Below are 25,862 nucleotides of genomic sequence, written 5' to 3' on the forward strand. Positions count from 1 at the left end.
TGTACTCGGTCATAACCATCAACTCTTAGCTGAGATGTGTTACCTAGTGCATAAAACGCAATACATTGGCTTTTTGACCAAATGAACGACAGAGTCTCGCATCCATTTATATGCACAAACACAGTTTGTTCTGAGAGGGAAATTTGCAGGATATTCCATCTCTCTGATGACTCGTGAATAGTGTTAACATCTACGGCTATGTCACGATGAATCTCTATACATTGCACAATCATATATCAAGGACAAGAGATTCTTGGAGAACTCTAGATGTTCCAAACTTGAAACCGTTAATGCCGACAGTGATAGTCCTGTCAGCTGAAACCCACCGAAATAGCTTATTTATCCGCAGATAATTCCACTTTTTTACCCGGAAAAGAAGGACTTACAAGTAGGCTCGTATAATATGTGCACTTATTTCTTATGACTTTTCTCGAATGTAAGCTGGCGCGTAAAAATGTTGCTGCGGTGGCGTGATAAAAGCGAGAGAAGCAAGATTTCATTGAGAGAACGTTAAGGGGGGAATGAGAAAGAAACAAGATCTTCAAGATCTTGCTGTAGTTGAAGTTATCTATTTGCGTTTGCCACAGCCTCGGTGGTCTCAGCCATCACCTTTTGAGCTCAAAACGAAATTGACAGTCCCGTGTGGGTACCAAGTGGCTGAGAAAAAGCTGTAGGCACAATGAAACAAGAGATGAACTGATGTTCTGAGGCTGAAACAACATCTTGAACAACATCTTTCATCTTTCACAATGAAACTGCTATGGATGCGATCAACAATGAAAGGGCTTCCATGCAATGTGACGCTCTAAAGCTAGACAAAATGATTCTACCAAAGATGAGACTCGTAGCTTTGTAGTTGCGTTAAAACGATTGCAGTTTTGCTCCCATAACACGGTACCGCGATGTGGAACGACCGGATGTCCCGTCAATGTCGTCTTAAACGGCTCGACTGTACCGTTCTAGTAATTTCTAGAAGGTCATTAATATTGCTCCACACGCAGCAATTACATCAACCAGCTCCCCCTAGTGCTAGTGTTTGGCATTTCCACCATGGTCTCTACCATCCACGGCATGATACCCGAACGAGCATCGTCGTGCCTCTCGATAGAAACGTTCTCGTCGATGCCCGTCACGGAATACCTGAACCGTGTTTTTCAGGAGGTAATGCTTTGCGTGTCCTTTTGAGCATCGTGTCCTTACCTTGCGAGCACATAGGTACTGCTGAATCCGTCAGTGCCATTCAAGTTCGGCCACCACGTGTTCCAGCTGGTACAGGACATTGTCCTGTTCCACGATTTTTCTCTGATGAACCTCTTGCAGATACTGAAGGTAAGAGTTCTTTTGCGTAGCGAACGTTATTTGAGAGAGATACGTTTTCTAGATGTGCCTGTTTGAGCATTACTACAGTGGGCCCGCTTCTGTCCTCTGCTGTCCCGAAGATCAACTGGAAGGCGTCGTCCAGACGTTGACTCGCCAACAGATCTCGCTCATAATGAATCTGCCATCAGTTGAACGGTAACCTCTTCCAACCTTGACATTGAGTGAAAGTATCCTGAGATGGAAGCTAAGCGGAGTCTTAGTTGTGATGTGTGTCAGCCTATATGTTGACATGCAGGTTAGGATAATTTTGATCTCGGGAGTTTTCTATCCTTGAGAGGTGGCTGCTCGTCAGGGAAGACCCACACACCGTGCTCTCATGGAGGCACCGATCCTTATTGTCAAACTGCGCTTCTTTTTATAGGTACCATAATTTCGCGCATATTAGCCGCGGCTTATGAGTTTTATTTTTCTCTGGCGCGCTGCAGCTTATCCAATGACTGCCTTTAGGGGTACTATTTTCCCCATATCCCAGCGTTAACGAAAGCGTTGAAAGTGTCTCGGGAACAGCACACCCTGCCAATGCACGAACAATTCATAACAGGGGAGCATCCATATTCTAGTAGACTCACCTTCCTGGTAACTTCTCCCATGCAGCTTTAATGAAAGGGGTGATAATGATTCGTGTCTTCTGGAAGAAAAGTAACAAGGGCACAATCTGATCTTAGTGGAACACTAGAAATAACCTCCTTCGTTGTACACCGTGCCGACCTCGGAATGTTGACCACAAGGTCTGTGGCCTTCTCTACAATCTCCTTTGTCGGAAGACCATCAGGAAGGGTCGAATAAGTGATATCCATTTTCATTGATTGATCTTGTATCTGCGCCACTAGTTTATCGCACAAATCAGTCTCATCGTATCGCCCGCGGCTTATCTGCTGGAAAATTTGCGAAAAAGTTCCTAAAAAGGGGTCCTGCGGCTTATTTGCGTTGCGGCTTGTACGCTTAAAATTACGGTACTTAAGGCGGGTCCCCGGGATCATGCGCAAAATCCGTTACACGGTAAATAAACGTGGTTAATCTGATACCTTTCAGCTTTCGCTACAGTTTTGCAACACTTTTGCAACACTGAGGTTGTTTGACGAACATGTTTAGTGTACGTGTCTTGTGCAACAGTATCCGAGCAAGAACGATCGCTCCTAAGGAGACAAATTTCCCTTTTGTCCCATTGGCTCGTTTGGCTAACATGCCATTGTGGTGTAGCAGACAGCTAGAAAGTCAGCAATGGAAGGGAAAGGATGGGAGAAAATGGTGGTACACACTTTACAGATATGTCGTATAATCAGTTTGAATCGTATCTGCTAATCCATATGTGTATGGTCCATTTATGTATGGTCCATAAAAGTAATAAAGCACGTTCTCGTAAGACCACAGCCAGTTTTCTAGTTTTCACACTCTGTTGTTCCCTTTGTTTTTGTTGCGGATAAAACGATGCAATTAACATCGGAATTACGAATCGCTTTATCCGTATAAATTGGGACATTATTTAGTGGAAAGTCTCTCAAGTCTACCTTGTATGAATCCAGCTAGAAATCGAAATTCCATATGGAGGCATTGCTAACGAGAAATCTCTTACGAACCAACAATGTTCTTTATGCTCAAGAACATTTTGCAGGTTGAAATACAGAAAATATGTTGTATCTTGGGCTGCCTACTTTGTTTTTGTCAGTTTCAATGATGTACCTTCCTGTTGCAGATGCATGGAAGACAACAAGTTGTCAACCTCGAAACAAGCGAACCAGAGAGTATGCTCATTTTGTGTAGTAGCTCATAAGATGGGTTTGACATGCTTTTTGAGCTGTTTACAGAATGTCCACGTGTCTCTCTACTTAAAGAGAAAAAAAAATCAATTATTCTATAAGACACAATCACACTAAATGGTGTATCATTCAATCTTAAAAAAGAAACACTCCAAAAAATGTTTTTTAGGAACAAAGCCCCCACTATGTGAGATGGGCAGAATGATGCCGCTAGATTGACGTCAACCCTTTCCTTCATGTTAGAAAGGATAATCTGCGCGCGTAAACAAAACGGAACCTTTATGGCTGCCCTTCCATTCAGATATTAATTGACCTCGTGAAGATGCTGCATTCACATCATCGAAGCAGCGTCACAATGTTGAAGGCGCTTCACGAATTCTCAAAGGACCTCCCAAACTGGCCATTGGGCCATCAGGTATGGCCCCTAGAATCTCCCACAATCTATTGTGCGGACAGTGAAAAGAAAGGCCTTTTCAGTTGAGAGACACGTACCTCCTGTTCCTGCAAACACCCGCTGCCGAAATGGAAGGTTTCAAATCCTTAATAAAACTGACAAGGTGAGGCGTCATGAGGCAAATGGGTCATCGTGTAAGAACGTGTCTCCCGTCTAGGCTCATGTCTCGTGACGAGATCGAAACGCGACTCTGTTCTGCAATGAAGGTGATCAATCGGGAGGAATCTGTCGTTGACCCCAACATCGAGGATCTCGCGAGTGGAATCGGATCTATTTTGGATAAGCTGCGAGAGATAACAAGTAGGATTTGCGTTTTCTTTCTCTCGTTACTTTTTCAAACCCTTCCTTCCTGTTTCACTCGCAGAAGAAGAGACTGAATCGAAGCACGAACAAGATGGCTTAGAAAGTGTTCCGATTGACTGGGGAAATGTCAGAAGTCGTTCCCAGTTCAAAGAGGTCAGTTTCTCAAGAAACAGCGAGCTTTCTCTTCTCTTTTTGCTACTTGCAGCATAATAGCTTTCCGACAATTTCACCCTACTGGAACTTAAAAATTGGGTCAAAGAAGGTAAGACCGATTAAATGGTGGGAAAATGGGCAGATTCAAGGTCACAGCTATTGGACACACGTGAAAGATGTTCAAGAATGGCTTTCCTCCTCATTCTGTGCGCTTTTCTGTATGGTGCCATCGTGAGCTTTTTCGTGAGCTTTTCTAAGAGGACACGTCGACCATCATACATTGAATATTGGGAGAAGAGGGAACTTTGAACATGTCGGGGTGTGCAGCATGTCAGTCTTTGCACATATATCTCCCTCTTGTTGTTTTAAAGCTTTGATAGCTGGTGGAAAGTTTTTGATTCTATGAGAGCTGGCAGAATGGCACATAGACTATGTATGTATGGCACTAGATGTTTCTGCAGAGACAATGCTCGTATATGGAGCGCACAAAAAATAAGAGGGTGATGCAGTCGGTGCAGTACATCATGTATCATTGCTAAAACAGGTAATACCGTATTTACTCGATTATAGAACGCACCCCTAACTTGAGTGCCCACAATGTTTTTTTCCCCCCAGCATCTAGAACAACTTTAGTGTCACGGCTGGCTCATATTTCGTATTGCAGAACATGAGGCAACATGAGGCATGAGTGCCCGGGTGGAATGAGGAGAAGCAAAGCCACTGTTGACAACCAGTGTGGTGGACACATTGAATAGGAGGAGAGCAATCGTTGACCATGCCATTGAATTGTGTTGACCAACGTGCTCGGAGTTATCAGTTTAGGTATTGGCTAGGAGCCATTCTGACTCGTGTCCACAAAGTTATTCAGAGGGGTCTGGCAGTGTTGCGCAAAATAATTCAGTCACACGCACGGCAAACCGAATGCAAGATGGGAATTGCAACCAGTGACTCGAAGGCAAGTAATGGATAAACAGTCCGCTTCGTGTGTCCAAGAATCGGTGTGGGAGGTCAGCGATGAAATATCGTCCAACACCGATGACTCAGAATAAAGGTGGGGTCTATGTACCTCGAGTGGGGTGTATTACTTTTTTTTTTACCCGCACCGCTTAAGTGGCACTATGTTTTTCGGGGGAAAAGAGCGGTCCCTAATCGAGTAAATACGGTAAGTGAAATTTCTCGGGTGCTTGAGTCGATTAATGGCGATATTGTAAGGAAAGATTGTGATCATGATAAGGTTTGGATGACAGTGTCTGTCCCATTCCTTCGGATAATGCCTTTATTTTTTCTCCTCGCGTAATTAATGCGTTTTTGAGCTAAAAATTATTTATGGAAGCAAATACAGTAACTTGAGTGTACTGTATTCGCGGAACTGGTCAATCTGGTCTGTCTGAATTGTTATGAATTGTTTACAGAAACTAAAAAGTCTCACAAAAGCCAAGAAGCAGTCTCCTTTTGAAGCTGTGCGAGAGGAATTGGCACAATTTATTGACAAAACATTCAGGTACAAGGGTGTATCACGAAGTGTATCACGGTGTGTATCTCCTGTCTCGTATGTGCAGCATAATTTCTCCTCCCACCAACCTGGCCTTGCACGAAGCTCTGTACTTTGACGACGCTCTAGTCTTGAAACACTATTTCTTGCCATCCCCACGGTCGGTGTTACATGGAGCCCTCGTGAACCCACAAGCCTACCTCAAGGTATCTGCTCTGCGTTGCAACATATTCGATGCACGCTTTATACCTGCTTATACCTGCTTGCAGAGCATGGACGTCCTTCCTGACCTGAGCCTTGCGTACAAATTGCACTTGGAAGGTGGAAAACTGATCAACTTGTACGACTGGATGGAGGTAGCGGCACAATTGTCATAGTCGAGTAAACCCCCATTAATTCCAAGTAGTAAAAACTGGGAAACAATTTGACATCAGCGAAATTCTGAGATTTTCGATGCAGCGATCATACTTTGTAAAAATTTTACATTTTAGGAAACTTACTTAGTTTTGGGACGACCACAAAATGACGACTTAAAAGTAGAGTTGCGCGAATAGCAAAATTTCAAAATTGAATCAAGTATCTTAGACACTGCGAATGAAATTTGAAATGTTTATTTTAGAGGTGCGCGAATATTTAACTTGGAATACGAATCAAATATTTGTGATATTCGATTCGTATTCGAAAATTTGATATTAGAAGTTTTCGAATATTCAACTTTTTTTTCTTTTTTTCGAATGTCGTAACAGTTTATTATGGAGCTATTTCAACCAAGAGATCTGGCTAGATGCTGGGAGTTTCCTTGGCCAAATTAGAGATAGTAGAAAAACTTAAGTAAGTAGACAAGGGTGGCATTGGTGTGTAACGCGTGCAATCTTCTTGTATTCGTCCATGAGGGGATCAGCCCATCGGTATGTATCTTGGATTGCTCCAAACGAAAGGCTCTCATCAGCATGTTGTGTTCAGGCTGGAAGCATACTCTTTTTTATTATTCCGAGGATGGAATTCCTGCTTCAGTTCTACCATAGAAAGAAATATGGGAGCTAAGCTTACCGGGCCTGTGGGAAGTACTCTAGTATGCACCTCATCAGTGACTGCAATGCCAGTTCAGTAAGCGTCCGAGTCTGCGAGGGAGACTTCCTCTAACTTGGGGTCGCTGCAGCCAGAAATTGTCGGTATTGGCAAGTTCAGGCACACCGGGGTGTCTGAGGGCGGCTAGCATGGCGTTACTGATCTGCTGTGACGGTAGCGTACAGGGGTCCCCCTGCCCCCTGGCTGATGCAGGGGGCCCTGCATCAGCCACAGCAGGTCCTCTGCCAACGGTGCAGGTTTGTCCCCTTCACTGTCAAGGGGATATGGCTTATTCTTGGGTGCCATTGCAAGAAGGTGTAGCCAGACTAGAAAGAAAACTTTTGCAAGCAACAGATGCTCCTGCAAACAAACAAGCTGCAGGTGCCCTAGGCAGGACAGATGAAGCATCCCACGTTGGGTGCCAAATTGTGGGAATTTCTACGCTTTATCGTAACAAAAGCAATGCACAGGTTAACCCACATCGAGCAGCACGTTTCTTCGCTTACAGTTCTGACCAGTGATGACGGCTTGCTGCTCAATGCACGTTCTAGAACGCTCCCTCTTAGAGGAAACCCGCGCATGTTTATAGGGCCTTCCTATCAACAATTTGCTGTCACCACAATGTATGCGTCAAAATTGCCCTGCACTCTTCTTTGACCTAACTCATCGTGTCAATCTCATCCTGGATCATCTCATCGCTCATACTTGTGGATAGCTTTTAGCTGCCACACTCTCTTATCGCCCTCCTCCTCTCTCATACACACTCACCATGGTTATGGCGCCCTTTGCCGCCTTTGTGCCATTAAACCCATAATATATATATCTCTCTCTCACTCTTCTTTCATTTGATTGGTTGTCTGACCTGAGAAGCAGGGTGCTCACGTACTGCAGTGGATGGTATACTCGTTAAGTACGTGTGGCCACCCAAGCTGGGGCTGCGTTAATTGCGTCACTAAATGCAGTATGTTCTTTCCCATTTGTAGGGAAGAAAAGATTTCAATATTTGCAATTTTCTACGCGTGTATTACCTCCATCGCTGTAAAATATAGATTGAAAGACGTGATTGACATAACTATGTGATAGAAATTGTGCCTCACTGGGGGGAAGCTGTGTTTACCGTATAAATACCTTAAATCATCCATGTACCATATGAAATATCTTAGCCTGTTGTCCAGTCAGATGTCTTACCTTTGTAAGTAAAAAAAGCAATTTCATCTCGAAAGAGAATCTCCGTACGCGTCCATTTCTGACACGGAAATATATTGCTTCCGATTCAACTGATACAATTGCGTGGGTTGTAAGCAGTATTTTATAACTGCTATTATCTATGCCCGTTGCAATTATTTTGTTAACCTTACGACGGTATTCGTGAATCAGTCTTTCAGGAGTATGAAAACAGCACACGACAGCGGAAGATCTTCGGACAAAGATAGGTTGGTCGAGTATCCTTGCCTAGTCACGATTGGGGTCATGATTTTGTCTGTAATGTCCTTGTCCATCTCTCTTCCCAAGCCCTGTCACCTTAACTGTCTTCTCAGAGCAGAGTTCTTTCGCGCAGTGACGGAGCTCCAGTTTCTCGGATACGTAAAATCCACCAAACGAAAAACGGACCACGTCGCTCGCATGACTTGGGGTTCTTGTTGATGAGTAACTCCAGTGTAAAGTGTTCAGACTTCTTTCAATGTTGTTATTTGTACCGTAACGTGACGAGGACCGTCGCAAGAATTTCACGCGCGCGTACAAAAGTGATGTCTCGGATTAAATTAAATACAATTTTTATTAAAAGCTCCGCACACAGTGCAAAGTCAGCACACACACACACACGGGAAAGCTATATTTACAAGTTATGGAAGTCACGTGCCAGCCCTGCAGGCACGCGCGCAGTAATCTCGTCTCTTTCGCTCACAGTTCACAGTCTATGACAAAAACCTGAGGTGATAGAATAACATATTTGGTTGTTTTATGAACACACAGATCACGTGGATGTAAGAAGTGGCACTACTGTAGTAGTTGATGTTGCCGGTTTTCGTAACCTCCTCTGTCGTGTTGTGCCTTGGAGTTGAGTCGGCCTCCGAGCCTTGAATCCCCCTGTTGGTGATGTCTTGTTTAGCCTCAGGCTCTCTGTCGGCACTTTGTACTTTGACGTCTGTTTCAGTACGGTTGCGTATGTCGAGACGGAAGGTGGTGCCGAAATTTGATGCGAGGATCCTCCAACACTGTAGCTTACGGATGTGGTGTAACTCGATTGCGAGCGGACAGGGTTGGTGCCAACACCAGATGCGCTACTGGTGCTGTCGTACTGTGGGCATCGGTACCACCATTCACAGGCCAGAGATTGCTGGTTGAATGCAGTGCCATTGGGGCAAAGGAATGACTGGGCTGTGCTGTCGCTGTTGCACTGGTGATATACCTGTCGCAAATGTTGCACATATTTACCAGCTGTACAATGGAAACGTTTTTTCTCAAAGTGCACTATTCATGCAAGGTCAACGAGAAAGAAAATCATTTCAGCAGTGGCGATTGCGATTGGCAGCCCTCGCAGGGTGCCATCTAGACAACATAATAAAATACCTTCTCTCCTCTGCCACGTAAAGTTCCAAAGCTAATCTGCCATAGGCTCTACGAGTCAGCTCGTTCAGCTCCAAAAGCATCATCGTAATTGGGTGGACAAATTGTTTTCAGTCGACTAACAGGAATTCACTGACCTGGCATTTATGCTGCGTGTCTGCATAGAACCCTGGAACCTTGTTTTGGCAGGTGAACGTCGTCATCGGTAGAGCTACCAGAGAGGTCCTATCTTCCTGTCCCGCTGAGTAAGAAGGATGCTGCGCCGTGTACTGTTGAACAGCTGGTGCCGTCACCTGAATTTTGCTTCCCGTACTAGCTTTTTGTGCATTGTACACCTGTGGGTCATTATAAACTGGTTGTTGGTTTACCTCGTGCCTCGAAGCTTCCTTAGGTGGTGAGTGAGGAAACATCTGCGGAACTCCAAAATACGTGGAGGAAGGATCAGTCTTTGATGGTGTAATTTGGGTGCTATAAGGTTGTGTAGTCTGACTAAAAGTAATTCCATTGCCCAAAGGTGCATCATATTGGTACTTTGATGGAAGGGATACGGTATGTGGTACTTTTGGCGCAAGATTTTGTAGCTTGGATGCGCCGCCCGCGTTGTTAGGACTTGTCGATTGGAAATATGTATTTGCCACGCTGCTGGACCTCGAATTTGGCATCTGTTCATTCTCGTCCTTTGGAATTGCAATGATGACAACCTTGTTTCCGCCACCTTCTTGCTGCTTTTCCGGTTTAAAAGCTGTGGAAAAAACCTCTCGACTGCTGCCATCAACGGGGTTTCTAACGAGAATGCGAATTGCAGTTGGTTGGGCGTTACTTTGTTCCTCCAGTGTCTGGATGCCATTATCTCCTCTGTTCATATAACCGGGTGGCGTTATATATGTTGCAGGTGGGAAAGTATGTGCAGCCATAGGTGTCTGCTTAGAAGACCCTTCCTGATCCTCCTTCTCTTTGACGTCATTAACCCCCTGTGGAAGGGTGACTTCTTCTGAAGGATTATAGAGTGCACGGTTAGCGCCAACAGCATCGAGGTTACTTTGAAGAGGAACTATCAAGGCTTGGACATATTTGTCCTGCAACAAATTTGTTGCCTTATTGGACAGGTGGAAGAGAAGTGGTTTCTCAGGTGGCAGCCCTTCTTTCTGCTCAATCACTGGTGCCTCAAATCGCTGTCTAACTGGTGGCGGACTGTCCAAGTGGGGCGATATGACCACTTTTGGTTCGTTAAAAAAAATCTGTGCACCAGATTCGCCTAGCGAAGCACTGTTCATGTGGTGGTGACGGGAAGACATGATCCTGTTAACTTGCTCCATGACGCTAGGTGGTACTCCAGAAAAGAATGGAGGAGACGAAGCGTGTTCATGATTGGTCTGTTCCGATGCCATAATGTGGTCGTACTTGCTGCTGTCTGGTTGGAAAAAGCTTGACCTCGTTGGTGGAATAAACCGGTCGCTGCCATAACTTTGTGGCTTTGAGGGAAAATGGTCTTCGAATGAAGGACGACCTCTGTATGGCCTCGAATCTGACAGTTCTTGAACTAAAGTTATGGGGCGTCGTCTGTTGTCGAATAGGTCCTCGTCTTCGTCGTCTTCGTCAAGAGGTCTTTGCGTCCTGTACGGCTTTCTCCCTCGCAAGATAACCGGTCTGTTATCATCTTCATCACTGTCTATATCTTCGATGACAATGGGACGGCGACGTTTTGGATGCTTCCTTCCGCGAATCACAATGGGAACATCGTCGTCCACCTCGCCAGAATGGTCATACGATGCACTTCCGCGCTGGTCCTTTTCGCCAAAGACGATCGGTGGCGCCTTGTGCGGCCCGCCTTTCGGTGGTCGAGGTGGACCACTAAATTGAGGTGGACGTGGTGGTGGTGGTGGTACTCCCACGTATGGTGGTGTGGTACCCAGGGGCTTGGGCCCAAATGACCCTGGTGGGGGCGGTAGGCGTCCTGGTATTGGGAAAGGGTAGTATGGTGGGGGAAGTCGCGGCATGCCGAAAGGGAATGGTCGCGGAAAGCCGGGGGGGCTTTGTAGCGGTGGGCCATTGTACTGTTTCAGGAGAAGTTTGTGCAAGGTTGGGCCGTTTGGTGAGGCGCCATTTTGGAGGAATTGAGTGAGATCCGCCTCAACGTTCTGTTGGCTACCTGCAGGTTCTTTCCCCGGTTTACGGAAAAAGGGAAGCCGTAGTCTGCCGGAAAGACGCGGTAGTTTGATCAACTGTAAAATAGAGATTGAGTCGGCAAGGTTTCGTGGTAAGGGTTCCCTTTTTTACCTGTGAGTTGGCGAGGTCGGTCAGGCAAAGCAAGAGACCTGCGCAGAAAGAAGGTGGGAAAACAAGTTACTATTCTCTTTGGGTTTGTGTGGTTGTAGCCGTGCGTGTGGCCACAAAAGTCTCGGCGTCTAAATATGTACAAAATATGCCAGGAAGGTTGCTCCGGAAGCTTTTGCGTATCTCGCAACTGTATCTGTACCCAAATTGTCTAAAAAAAAAACTTTCTACAAATGGAAGTGCGCATTCCTTATTGGCAGTTGGAACGTTCGTCCATGCGTGTACATTCAGACATTCTTGGTTCATTGCAGTATATGGCACCATAGCTATACGTACAGGTAAAAAGTGCACACACAAGCATTGCATTTTACATTTATGTGCATCTTTACATGGGGCGACTAAAAACTGTTTTGCCAGTTAATAAAGCCCGACGAAAATGTGTCGTTGCATGTTATTTCGAGGAAGCTCATCTATAAGCCCAGACAGTTGCGTTGCCTTCGAGAACGGCACTCACGGATTGCAATACTTTCATTTCCGTATTTTATCAAGCACAACTTGAACTGGCTGATTACTTGTCGCGCATTCTGTTTTCAGAAGTTTGTTCTGGATGCTGCCGAATCCACTGATTGCTCAGCATGAATCAGCCTAAAAGCGGCATAGACCTCCCTAACGTGAGCAGTGGAAAAATATATAGAATAGAGGAAGAATATAGAAAAATATAGAGAACGACAAACATTACAAAAATGGTATGGCACCGAGAAAAAAGTATGCCGTAATATGCAACCAAATGGACCAGAAATAAGATGTTATATGCAGCCGTCATATTTTATGAAGATCAGGAAGAAATGTACCGAGATATGCAAATATATTACACGCGAGACATTGTAAAATAGTGTCGTTGTGATGTGTGGGGAAACGTCAGACTATCGTTTAGAACGCATTTCAAAAAATGTATTTGCATCAACTCCCGGGCCCTGCACGATCATTACAACGGCTGTGCGTTTCCAAATTGCCCTTGGCGAGCAACCTCAAGATCTGTATTTCTTTGTGCATCAGCAGCACAGACATTGCATGGTGAAACGATTGTATCTCTCACGGTTCCTTTTTTGCCGCATATCCTATTTTTCTTTAACCCGGAAAACAGCATGTGCTGTAGTCGGCCATTGAGAAACTTCTTCCCGTTTGCTGAAAAAAGAAACAGCAACCCCCTTCGTGCTTTATTTCCACGGTTCGAACATAAAGGCGGAACAAACGCACCATTAGGAGCCGAGCGTGCGTTACGTAATGGCCATTGCGTAACCGCGAAAAAGTCGCCGCGAGCAGACCTTGACATTGATGAGTTTTGAAACGAGGACATTGCCCTCGCATGCATGTACACGCGAATGTTAAATCGAGTCTAATTGGCACGCTCACATTGAACCAGAATCGCCTGCTCAAGTATGTCGGCTGCTATGACATAGCCATAGCAGACGACACTGGTTTCGTCTGACACATTTCTCGTCCGTTTTTTTTTTCTTCTCTTTATTCTGGACGGGGTCTCGGCTATTATTGGTCACGTAATTTATGGCGGGCGTTAACTTTTGCGAAACTTAACTGACCTTTGGTTCTAGATGTCGTTACTGTCCACAGTAAGTATATAGGTACGTTGTTATGCAACATACTTATCGACCCAATTATAGGTTGTTTACGGGGCACCTAGCTGTCGAAAATAATAAATAGGCAGATTTGGCCGCGTTCACTTCTTTTACGTCACTATCATTTGTGTAACAATGATTGGTCGTTGTTTTACGACTTGAGAAATATGTGATCCTCCATCGCTAACCTTTTTCAGTCTTCAAAACTTGTCTAAAAAGAGAACTGCACCGTACAAACGTCTTCATAATGAACCGTCAGAGGACTTGCATTATGATTGAATACCCTCTCAAGGCAGACGGAGCTGCATAGGGTTGAACATGAGAGTACTGATGTTCTGAGGCTGGAACAACATAGAAGGGACAATCACATACAAGGCCTCCGTAATCCAGAAGATGTGGGTTCGAGTCCTACAGCTGGCTAACCTTTTCAGTGACTTTCACCTAGGGTTCTTTTGACGTGCGTCGGAAATCACACTGTGCTCGAAGCAATGTTTAGCTCCCCCACATTGGTACCGTCCTCGGCCGGGATCATTTTAAATGGTGCGTATTTTACGCAATAAATATGAGTGTTCCCGGCATTTTTAGTAATCCAGAGTTTGAGTACATGACCTTTACAAGGTGAATGCATTTTCTTAGAACGTTTCGAAGGGGGTATAGGGGCGCTCAAATTATAAAAAGAAAAACTCACCGATGAGCAGAAGTACACTCCGGCGTCGAGCTGCCATGAGACGCCACCTACGCAACCAAGAGCACCGTCAGTTTTCCCCCCCGACATAGAATGTGACCGATTTGCAAGTCTGATTCTTACAGAGCGTCTAATACGCGATGCGTGACCCTCCAGGAAAAAGAGAACCGTTAATAAAAAAAGAAACGCTCGGCGGAACTTGTAAAAGGAGCACGAAAATTGTATTCCTTCACAATTCTTCCTTCGTGCGAACGCTTCGTTATTTCGGTGTTCTGTTTTATAGGAAAGACGTAATATACCGAACAGGAACATCGAGTAACAGTTGGAAAGGTGTGGCCATGTTGCACCGCGTGCGAAGCCGCTCTTAGTAATGCATAATGTAAAACCCTCGAGGCCATTAGTGACCCTTGAAATGTACATTCTAAGCATTCTCAGTCACCTGCATCTTGAAAAGTTTCTTCCGTTGCCAGTCCCCGCTTTTTCGTAGAAACTTGACCTCGTCTCACATCGGCTTATATAATCGTAGCGATACTATATTTGTTCCTAGCTGGTGTACGTAACATTGATTCCCTCATATTTAGGCGCACGATATTCGTATATATGAGGTTTTCGCCGCCGTTATGGTTTTTCATGTCTTGCGACATAGTGGAATGCTGGTGAAGGGGCTCGCCATTGTCGTCACGACTTTAGGAACGTGCGTCCTGGGCCGACTTCTAAGGGAGCTGCGCCGATATATGTGTGAAAGTGTTTGAGGAAAACCCAGGCAAAAAACCTCAAACAGCGCAGCCGGCACCGAGATTCCAATCTGGGTACCTCCCAATCCTTGACGTTACATGGCCAGCACGCTAACCACTGAGCCACGCGAGCTCAACTGTTCATCTCATTTTATGTCTCCTCGTTTTTCCAATCTACTACTTCCTTCTTGGACACTCTGCCAAACTGTCGTGCTCTGCAGATTTTCCTGGATTTTCTGCGACACACCGGTCTCCTTCGTGTCCTTTAATCCTGATGTGCAGCCTTGCAATCGTCTCCCCCCTCCTCTCATTGGCGGACCACAAACGCGGGTGACCAATTTCCCCATTCGTCATCATCAGTGTACTTGTTGTTGTACGGCACGAGTAGTTATCGCCGGCGAATTCGAACCACATTCAGAAATTGCATTTGTCAGTGTCGACGCTTGTCACCGCTTGTGTATCGGCCATCAGTATCGGCCAACCAAGTGTATCCGTGTGTATAACATGCTCGAGTTGGAAAACGAAGTCATTGCCCGTCGCCGTAAAAGTTACGCTTGTGTGTCACTCGGTTGATGTATATTAAAAAAAAAAGTACTCACAGCTTGCACTTGAGACGGAGAAAAGGGAGTCCCACACAAAATTTCCGAAGGTTCCAGCTTGTTTATCAGACGCTCCGTGCACCAGCTCGTCTATATAGGAGGGAGGGAAACAGATTTCCCTCTCCCCATGGTTCCAAGTAGGTTACCCGAAAATGTGATCCTTCATCCTTTCCATTTGGTTGAGCTCCTTCTTTTTTCGGGTGGGTCACGCGTCAGCTACTGACATTGAACTTACAACGGTATTTCGAAGAGGAAAGCAATTGTAACATCGCCAGGCGGCATATTTTCAAGGGCGCTAGCGGTAGACCCGTTCTTTCATGTGATCCCCTTGGGATGTTACGAGTCGAAACAGTAACCAACATCCGAAGAAGAAGAATTTCGTCCAAATAATGGTCGCCAACTGGATGGAAATCTATGGCTATCACCCAATTATCAATTTCACAAGGCTTCGGCCGAAAGTGTCTCGCTAAAGAGCTCCCAACATAGCTTCACGCAATCCTTCATTTGAGTGGCTGGATGCACTCGTGCCTTGATTTTCATTCGAACGACTAAGCTCTTGCGATGCATTTGCATCTCGCCAATGTGAAAAACTCGGCCAACGCGCAGTGGAATAGGATAGAAAACATCATAGTTATTATGGGCGGCATCTGATCCACCATTGAGGAAACATTTCGCTGAATGCAACACAGTAACAGCTTCATCGGGGAACAAGAACTGAGTGTTCCAGCCGCCATTTAATTTATGTAAAGAATTGGCAATTAAATTACATTGAGTGCATGATCCCATGAATTTTCTGTAGACGCATTTCTGGCGTTACCTAAGCCCACTAACGAGTTGCTTTGGATTCTGATTGGATTGGATTGGATTGGAAGTGAAGCTGGTGGAGCCATTGTGGTACAAATCAGACGCCAAGCTGTCAGGTTTCAAGCTGCCTTATTGACGATTTGATGCCGACCATCACAGCTGCCATAGATAGCTTAAAGGGGCAAAAATTTCTGCTCGCCAAATGAAGGACCTTGAGAGAATCACAAAGGGACGGTGATTTGTGAGCAAAAGGAAGCGCTTTCCCTTAACAAGTGCGGTCTCTCATGACAAGTCGTTTGAGGAGTTAAATGAGAGGACACTCTGCAATCTTGAGAAGAAGAAGACGGAAATTCATAACCGACGCATCCCATTCCTTTTATGTCCAGCGACATCCCGGTCGCCGAGAAAGACAATAACATGCATACCGTTGTGCAAGTCCCGCCGGTGCGGCGTCAGCTCACACGATCACAAGCCGTGTGCTCGGCCGTCCAACACCCACGAGTCGTCCTCATTCTCCTCGTCCCGGTATCGACGTGGACATGAACCGCATGCACCGCTCCGCGTCTGAAGGGGGGAGTGATGTGACGGCCCGTGGAAGACGACGACGCGCCTCTGCTGCCGCGCGCTACAGCGCCTGGCAGCCAGTTCTTCCGACATCGATCTAGCGTGAGGCCACGCACATCTGCCGGCCTGGAAATTCCATCATCGCCGTCAGGACTCATGTAGAGGAACACCACCTCCTCTACATATGAAAATAACCTTCAAGGCTGCTTTCTTTCCTCGATGAATTTCTTTTGAATATCAATAATATGGTGGCTTTATGAACAACTTTTGTCCTTTTGTGTCCAGGTATCCCGGCCGCCGGGCCTAACTTGAGTGTCTCTTTAAACTTCGTGAGGGCAACTTTCGAGACCATGTACTCCATGTTGCATATCGTCCTCAAAGCTGCTTTCTTTCCTCGATTAATTTCTTTCGAATATCAATAATATGGAGGCTTTATGGACAACTTTTGCCCTTGTGTCCAGATAGCGACATCCCGACCGAAACTTGAGTTCCCTTTAATCTTTTTGAGGGCAACTTTTGAGGCCATGTACTCTACGTTGCATATCGTCCTCAAAGCTGCTCTCTTTCCTCGATTAATTTCTTTCGAATATCAATAATATGGAGGCTTTATGGACAACTTTTGCCCTTGTGTCCAGGTAGCGACATCCCGACCGAAACTTGAGTTCCCTTTAATCTTTTTGAGGGCAACTTTTGAGGCCATGTACTCTACGTTGCATATCGTCCTCAAAGCTGCTCTCTTTCCTCGATTAATTTCTTTCGAATATCAATAATATGGAGGCTTTATGGACAACTTTTGCCCTTGTGTCCAGGTAGCGACATCCCGACCGAAACTTGAGTTCCCTTTAATCTTTTTGAGGGCAACTTTTGAGGCCATGTACTCTACGTTGCATATCGTCCTCAAAGCTGCTCTCTTTCCTCGATTAATTTCTTTCGAATATCAATAATATGGAGGCTTTATGGACAACTTTTGCCCTTGTGTCCAGATAGCGACATCCCGACCGAAACTTGAGTTCCCTTTAATCTTTTTGAGGGCAACTTTTGAGGCCATGTACTCCACGTTGCATATCGTCCTCAAAGCTGCTCTCTTTCCTCGATTAATTTCTTTCGAATATCAATAATATGGAGGCTTTATGGACAACTTTTGCCCTTGTGTCCAGGTAGCGACATCCCGACCGAAACTTGAGTTCCCTTTAATCTTTTTGAGGGCAACTTTTGAGGCCATGTACTCCACGTTGCATATCGTCCTCAAAGCTGCTCTCTTTCCTCGATTAATTTCTTTCGAATATCAATAATATGGAGGCTTTATGGACAACTTTAACTCTTGTGTCCAGGTAGCGACATCCCGACCTAAACTTGAGTGCCCTTTAAACTTTTTGAGGGCAACTTTTGAGACCATGTACTTCACATTGCATATCGTTTTCAAAGCTGCTTTCTTTCCTCGATTAATTTCTTTCGAATATCAATAATATGGATGCTTTATGGACAACTTTAACTCTTGTGTCCAGGTAGCGACATCCCGACCTAAACTTGAGTGCCCTTTAAACTTTTTGAGGGCAACTTTTGAGACCATGTACTTCACATTGCATATCGTTTTCAAAGCTGCTTTCTTTCCTCGATTAATTTCTTTCGAATATCAATAATATGGAGGCTTTATGGACAACTTTAACTCTTGTGTCCAGGTAGCGACATCCCGACCGAAACTTGAGTGCCCTTTAAACTTTTTGAGGGCAACTTTTGAGACCATGTACTTCACATTGCATATCGTTTTCAAAGCTGCTTTCTTTCCTCGATTAATTTCTTTCGAATATCAATAATATGGAGGCTTTATGGACAACTTTAACTCTTGTGTCCAGGTAGCGACATCCCGACCTAAACTTGAGTGCCCTTTAAACTTTTTGAGGGCAACTTTTGAGACCATGTACTTCACATTGCATATCGTTTTCAAAGCTGCTTTCTTTCCTCGATTAATTTCTTTCGAATATCAATAATCTGGAGGCTTTATGGACAACTTTAACTCTTGTGTCCAGGTAGCGACATCCCGACCTAAACTTGAGTGCCCTTTAAACTTTTTGAGGGCAACTTTTGAGACCATGTACTTCACATTGCATATCGTTTTCAAAGCTGCTTTCTTTCCTCGATTAATTTCTTTCGAATATCAATAATATGGATGCTTTATGGACAACTTTAACTCTCGTGTCCAGGTAGCGACATCCCGACCTAAACTTGAGTGCCCTTTAAACTTTTTGAGGGCAACTTTTGAGACCATGTACTTCACATTGCATATCGTTTTCAAAGCTGCTTTCTTTCCTCGATTAATTTCTTTCGAATATCAATAATATGGAGGCTTTATGGACAACTTTAACTCTTGTGTCCAGGTAGCGACATCCCGACCTAAACTTGAGTGCCCTTTAAACTTTTTGAGGGCAACTTTTGAGACCATGTACTTCACATTGCATATCGTTTTCAAAGCTGCTTTCTTTCCTCGATTAATTTCTTTCGAATATCAATAATCTGGAGGCTTTATGGACAACTTTAACTCTTGTGTCCAGGTAGCGACATCCCGACCTAAACTTGAGTGCCCTTTAAACTTTTTGAGGGCAACTTTTGAGACCATGTACTTCACATTGCATATCGTTTTCAAAGCTGCTTTCTTTCCTCGATTAATTTCTTTCGAATATCAATAATATGGAGGCTTTATGGACAACTTTAACTCTTGTGTCCAGGTAGCGACATCCCGACCTAAACTTGAGTGCCCTTTAAACTTTTTGAGGGCAACTTTTGAGACCATGTACTTCACATTGCATATCGTTTTCAAAGCTGCTTTCTTTCCTCGATTAATTTCTTTCGAATATCAATAATCTGGAGGCTTTATGGACAACTTTAACTCTTGTGTCCAGGTAGCGACATCCCGACCTAAACTTGAGTGCCCTTTAAACTTTTTGAGGGCAACTTTTGAGACCATGTATTTCACATTGCATATCGTTTCAAAGCTGCTTTCTTTCCTCGATTAATTTCTTTCGAATATCAATAATATGGATGCTTTATGGACAACTTTAACTCTTGTGTCCAGGTAGCGACATCCCGACCTAAACTTGAGTGCCCTTTAAACTTTTTGAGGGCAACTTTTGAGACCATGTACTTCACATTGCATATCGTTTTCAAAGCTGCTTTCTTTCCTCGATTAATTTCTTTCGAATATCAATAATATGGAGGCTTTATGGACAACTTTAACTCTTGTGTCCAGGTAGCGACATCCCGACCTAAACTTGAGTGCCCTTTAAACTTTTTGAGGGCAACTTTTGAGACCATGTATTTCATGTTGCATATAATTTTCAAAGCTGCTTTCTTTCCTCGATGAGTTTCTTTCGAATATAAATAATATGGAGGCTTTTTGAACAACTTTTGTCCTTGTGTCCAGGTAGCGAGATCCCGGCCGCCGTGCGAAACTTGAGTGCCTCTTTACGCTTTCTGTGGGCAACTTTTATGTACTCCATGTTGCAAAAGTGTCCATGCCACTATCTACACTGGTTAGCTCAATAAATTTTGTGCAGTATTGTATTTGCGCATTTTGTCAGAATCTTCTGGTCGATAGAAAATGATATATTGGTACTTCGGCTCTGCTCGGGCCGATTTTATCGAGCCCAGCCCGGGCCTTCTTTTTTTCGGTGACCCAGGGAATAATGCCCAGTCTGGGATCTCCAGCCGTGAAGAGAGGTTACAAAGTGCAGAACGCACGCGAGCAAGTGCGTTATCGTTGCACTATGTTGGGGACGGACTCCTCCTTCCAATTACTACCCAAGCTTTGCAAGCGTAATGGTGGAAGATGTGAGGAGTCATGAACAATGCAAAGTGGCCTTGGGAAGGTTCTAAAGGATCAAACCATGGAAAAATTTCTTGTAATATATCCGAGGGTACGGTTTGCGTTGTTAGTGACATATTCAATGTGGGATTTCCAAGAAAGGTCAGTCGTTAGTAATACTCCCAAAAATTTGTATGTGGTCATATGGACTGGAGCTGGATATGGTTAATACTGTAGCAATGACTGACACCTTGCTGCCGCCTAGACACGTGCATATGTTTGCATTTATGGAGCTCCATGCCCAATCGATTCGCGGTAGATGACGCAGTCATCTGCGAATAGACGGGCGGATGAGGAGACACAGCTAGGCAGGGCATCCAAGAACAGAGCATTGAGGAACCCCGGATGTTACTGGGAGGCTCCGGGAGTCCGAATCGTTAACAGTTACGTACTGTGTTCGATCAGTAAGGAAGGGTATTAGCCAAGATAAAACTTGCTGATCGATATTAAGGCTACGCAGTTTATTAAGAAGAAGGGAATGAGGTACTTTATCAAAGGCTTTTGAGAAATCTAAGAAGATACAATCTGCCTGGGATCCCCGATCGAGAATACTGAGAAGGTCGTGTGTTAAATAAGCTGAGTTGAACCGGAGAATGACTTACGAGAATCATGTTGGATATGCAGAGAAGGAACCATGCGAATCCAAATGTTCCGCAAGATGTTTAAAGGATTGTGCAAGGTATGCTGGTTAGGGATATTGGTCGGTATAGTTAGTTTCCAAGGGTTTATCGCCTGTTCTGTGGTCTGGAACCACCGTACCAGTCTTCCAGTCATTTGGTAGCTCACCAGACGTTAGGGATTGTGCAAAGGGCTTAGATTAGATAATGGAGCAATACAGTTTGGAATTGTTGAGAAACTTTGAGTTAATATTATCGGTGCCGCATGAAGAAGATATCTTAAGAGATTCGATAATCTTAACAATACCAGGAACACTGATTAATACAAGCTGCATACATACGAAATCGCTACTTGGAAAATCATGAGGAAAGTTGGCGACACTACTGATAAACATTTTCGTGAATACTTGATTAAAATAGTTAGCGCACTCACTTGAGGGAACTGGTTCACCGCTGCAGTTCAATGGGATGGTCACGTGAGGTACTCCAGAATTTTCTTGGATTAAGCATGGTTCACACTAGTGCGTTCTGCTGTGTGCGGGCGCCTGCGTGTGTTGTAAGCAATCCGTTCCGCTGTTCACATACCTGCGTCCGAATGAGCGCCGCCAACTCCTTCCACTCCGGCGACCTTCATGCGCACACTCGGAAGGCGGCCTCACGTTTCGTTCTCCGCTTGCGTTCTGCTGCGGGAGGTCCCGCACGTATCTGTTGCCACGGTAACCAGCGCCCGCACGCACTAGTGTGAACCATGCTTTAGAGTTAAGCATGCGTGGTAGGGTGTTGCGAAAGAAAAATAATTTTGCGTTGCTAAAAGTGGTTTTCTATTCCTTTCCTGCTAAATGGTAGGCAGCCCAGCGGGAACAAGTGTTTAACAATCGGGCTGCACGATATAAACGTTTCTTTTTGTTACGCAATCGACTAAGAGTACGATTAAACCATGGTGTCTTGAATTTACCAAGTGGTATGCAAGCGTTGATAAGACGGTGTACCTCATTTGTGATCAGGGTCCAGTTTTCAAGCATCGAGCGTTGCTCGAAGCCTTCTAGAAACCTATCGACCAACTTTTGCAGAGATTTAGGAAGGGAGTTGCCTCAGGACAGAAGCCGCCGATATTTCCAACAGAGAATTTCTCTGTTGATGTCTCAGATGTCTCAATGTCTCAGAAAGAATATTTCTCTGTTCGAAATATCGGCGGCTTCTGTCCTGAGGCAACTCCCTTCCCACATCTCTACCGGTTCGCTGGATTTCTACCCATCTACTTTTGCAGAGATTGATTGATTGCATCGTAGTTAGCAGGTGCATAGTCGCGGATATATTTATGACGCTTAGGCAATGCCTTTTGTTTGACACTAGAGTTACTTGTGAAATGAATCATTTGATGATCACTCAGACCTCCTAAACAAGCGAGAGATGATACAAAGAGTCAGGCTTTGTTGTCAATACCAGATCAAAATGGATGAAGAGGTCGATGTGATCCTAGTTGATTCGTTAACAAACTGAACCAAGTTATATTCCATGCATAAGATAAGGAAATCGTGACATTCCGCGGAAAACGGTACAATCGAAGGCGGCTATGTGGACCACAATATATTGGGATAATTACCCTAGAGGAACACCGGTATGCCTACATGACGGACAGTAATCAAATTAATGAAGATCTCTTACAAACTATGATGAGTGAGACGGGGTCGATAACAGACAATCAGACACCAAAAAATATTTTGCTAAAAGAATGTACAATCGACACCCACATAATTTCAAGGTCACAAGCTACATGAATTCCACATATGAAGCAAGTTCCGATGACACAGCTACGAGCACACCACCGCCCGTTCTACAACCCCTACCAGCGCGGTACACATTGAAGGGTTTAACAGATGGAAAGAGTTCACGATTACACACTTTCGCAGATAACCACGTTTCTGTATAAGCACTATGATGTCCACATCGCATGTATCAATAACACAGATATGGCAGAGTCCAGATTTACTCCACCGCCCCTCTCTGGTTGTTATGCAGTCGAGTTGCTGGGCGTGGCTGGAGCAACAGCTTTTTGTTTGGCCCTATAGTGTTAGCACTCAGATTTGTGTGGCCGCTTTCCGTAATGGCACTGAGTTTAGGAGCCGATGATGTAATTTGAGTGCAGAGTTGCATAACGGGCAGAATGATAGACAAAACATTTGTCACCCGCGTGTAATCTATTCTACTGAAGACGGAAAGGATTTTGAAGGGATCGACCATATTCGACTAGTTTTTCCCAGCCAAACGGGTTGCTAAAAAAAGTTTTCAGATACTGATATCTTGGTTCCCTTTAAACGTGCTTTCGGTTTAAGCGCTTTATCTTTTATTTTGAAGGACGAGAATTTAACTATAATGGGTCTCGTTTTGGTCTCAGAAGAACTTCCCATTCTGTGCGCCCGAGCAATGCCGTCGCTCTCTCCTGCAGTGAATCGGGAATAAAGTTGATCATTGCACTTTCTGATTCCTCCAACGTTTCGTGTAGTTTATCGGGCAGACCATGGATTACAACGTTGTCACGTCGAGACCTGTCGTTTAGTCACGCATGAAGCGCCATATTCTCACTTTTAATAGTGGTGTTAATCATACGCAGTTCACTTTGAACGGTATCAATAGACGAGACGCGTTGTTCAACAGAGTCAAGGCGAGTATTAATGTTAGACAGCTTGCTTTCGATTGATTGTTGATTCTGCTTATTCTGGACTAATTCGATGAGAGAAGACCTTCGTCCAGCGTTGCTGCGCGTTTATCTACTTCGTGCAGCAGCTCAATAACGTCATCCAGTTGCTTAGTTTGTGGTTGCGCTGGGTTGGCACCATTTTTAGGACCCGGATTACTTTAAACATCTCCGCACAACAATAGATATTTGGAAAGAACAACGCAGTCGGAAAACAGACTCGAGTACACACGTGGGCTCGGCACAAAAACGGTCATCATTACTTACAGCAGAGAAGTAACTGACCTGGATAACGTGAATGGCATGTTTAGCGTACATTGCAAACCAACATTCGCCGAGCCCACTGACGCAGAGTTCTTGTAGGAATGCTGTGTGACGTAGTTTCATATGATCCAATCGCATGGTTCATCCACGCGTTTTGATAAAGTTGGATTTTGTTAAAGTTCAAGTGGGAGGGACTTGACTCACCGAAACTTGCATTCAGCTCCGTGTGCTTCCTTTTGCCTTCTTTATGTCTGCGTCCTGACAGACTGCCAGCGTCTACGTCTCTAAAATCGAAACTATAGCAGTACGCCACGCCGGGGCACTTCAAAGTTGCAAATGGAAGTGTGACAGTTGATTCGCGGCACACTTGCAACAGCAGTGCAGTGCAGCCTCACTGAACATAGTGGTTCTTTGGCTACGTTTTTAATGTTCCACATGATTTCGTTACAGTGCGCTGATGTTGCAAACTGTCGAATGTAGGAATGACAAAACATGTTTCTGCAATAAGCAGCGTCGAGAGGAAAACTTCCTTCGTCCTTAGCCTTGTATGTCCCGCCCTACTGAATGGACCGCCAGATCTCCAGTATTATGTCGCATAAAACGGATGTCGCCACCAGGCGGCACGCACCAACCCGAACCGGTAACCTTAACCGGCTAACGGTTTTTAGATCGGTTCGGTTCCGGTTCAGTTCCAAGATGGCACGAGTAATTACGGTTAAGTTCCGGTTCAGTTCCAGCTAAAAATAACGGTTAATTCCGGTTTCGGCTCCGGTTCAGTTCTATATGCCGCATAGTATCTGTGGGGAGATGATCCGCTTCCGAAGCCATTGCGATGATGAAGATAAGCACCGTGTGGTTTCTGAGCCACACTTGTCTTTGGAAGCAGAGCTTCGCTTTGCCCACGGAAAAGGTGAACAACTCTCAAAATGGCCTGGAAGCAGGCGAGCTGGTGATGATAGACATCCATAGTTGAGAGACCGAGGGTCACAGAAACAACACCTTGTATTGTGACCGTGTCGTTTATGTGTTCTCAGCCTCTGGGTTTGAATGATGAATGTAAGCACTCGACGTTTGCGGGAAGCGTTCAACTTTAGAAGGCTACAAAAGAGCATACAAAACATAAAACATAATTAAACTACAAAAACATAAAAATGCCATATTGTCACGAAGCGAAATGGGCCGGCGAGTCGTCGAATAAACAGCAAGCGGTTTATTAAACTACTTGGTAGCAGAAGCACAAGAGTGACAGCTCTCTGAACACAACCGAGTCCAAAGAAAATCAATGCTCCAGCCTGGAGCGCACAAGCATTTAAGCGTCGCGCCGAAAAGTCTAGAAACTGCACGTGCGTTTGCCAGAGAGCAGGCGATGTGTCTGGAATCTTCTTGCTTCTTCTTCAGCACGCGCCGAGATGAGACGTACCGTTTCGTGCCTGCCCTGGAAGTTTCTCGAAGATGATTCGTGGCAATATACTGTATGAGCGCTATAAACACGAAATAAAATCATATCACGAAGAAACAAGGAATAATAATAACAAGTTTATTTGTGATTATCTGAATAATATATCCGACTGTGACTATCTAATTGTTCGGCTTCAGCGCTTCTGAAGTGAGCAATTGTCCGGTTTCGGCAGTTTTTTTTTGTGAAGAATTGTCCGGAATCCCACGTGCGGATGGTACTTTTTTTTCTTGTGCGTGTCACTGGTGGCGCTCGGTAATAGTGGTCAGCTCAGAAGGAAGATGTCGACTCTTTTGGAGCCAAGCAGACCCAGAAAACATAAAAGGGACCAATGAAAGCGAACACGCCTTTGATGTCATCAATCGCAGCGGCAGCTGGGAGAGGCTGACCTAGCAATACTAGAAAAAAAAAAAAAAAAAGGAACGCCCAAATCGGAGCAGACAGAGCGTAGTTGAAAGAGACGTGGTCAAGGCCGCCTCGCTCTACTTGCCGTCTTGGACGA

The 25,862-nt window shown here is 44.8% G+C and overlaps 2 protein-coding genes across 3 annotated transcripts in view; one reads left to right on the top strand and one right to left on the bottom strand.

Moving 5' to 3' along the window:
* The window catches only part of LOC135387790 (origin recognition complex subunit 3-like), a 33,958-nt gene that overhangs the window by 3,336 nt on the left and 4,760 nt on the right, over positions 1 to 25,862 (top strand). Inside the window, exons 7-19 of one of the 2 annotated variants that reach the window (XM_064616920.1) lie at positions 1,002 to 1,161; positions 1,216 to 1,329; positions 1,382 to 1,515; positions 3,074 to 3,122; positions 3,439 to 3,552; positions 3,615 to 3,694; positions 3,749 to 3,891; positions 3,956 to 4,047; positions 5,460 to 5,548; positions 5,607 to 5,745; positions 5,809 to 5,895; positions 7,985 to 8,049; positions 8,146 to 8,392. In XM_064616920.1, the coding sequence (XP_064472990.1) occupies positions 1,002 to 1,161; positions 1,216 to 1,329; positions 1,382 to 1,515; positions 3,074 to 3,122; positions 3,439 to 3,552; positions 3,615 to 3,694; positions 3,749 to 3,891; positions 3,956 to 4,047; positions 5,460 to 5,548; positions 5,607 to 5,745; positions 5,809 to 5,895; positions 7,985 to 8,049; positions 8,146 to 8,251 (1,372 nt within the window). In that variant the 3' untranslated portion in view covers positions 8,252 to 8,392. Of the gene's footprint in view, positions 1 to 1,001; positions 1,162 to 1,215; positions 1,330 to 1,381; positions 1,516 to 3,073; positions 3,123 to 3,438; positions 3,553 to 3,614; positions 3,695 to 3,748; positions 3,892 to 3,955; positions 4,048 to 5,459; positions 5,549 to 5,606; positions 5,746 to 5,808; positions 5,896 to 7,984; positions 8,050 to 8,145; positions 8,393 to 25,862 lie in introns of those variants that run through there. The other variant, XM_064616921.1, reaches the window with a different exon arrangement.
* Positions 8,366 to 13,822, bottom strand: LOC135387789 (uncharacterized). Its single transcript, XM_064616919.1, has 4 exons — positions 13,772 to 13,822; positions 11,453 to 11,490; positions 9,313 to 11,397; positions 8,366 to 9,017 (listed from the first exon to the last, which is right to left on the bottom strand). The coding sequence occupies exons 1-4, from the start codon at positions 13,806 to 13,808 to the stop codon at positions 8,583 to 8,585; spliced, it is 2,595 nt and encodes an 864-aa protein (XP_064472989.1). The 5' UTR covers positions 13,809 to 13,822; the 3' UTR covers positions 8,366 to 8,582.

This window comes from Ornithodoros turicata, chromosome 3, assembly GCF_037126465.1.
Source record: "Ornithodoros turicata isolate Travis chromosome 3, ASM3712646v1, whole genome shotgun sequence".
NCBI classification, from domain to species: Eukaryota; Metazoa; Arthropoda; class Arachnida; order Ixodida; family Argasidae; genus Ornithodoros; species Ornithodoros turicata.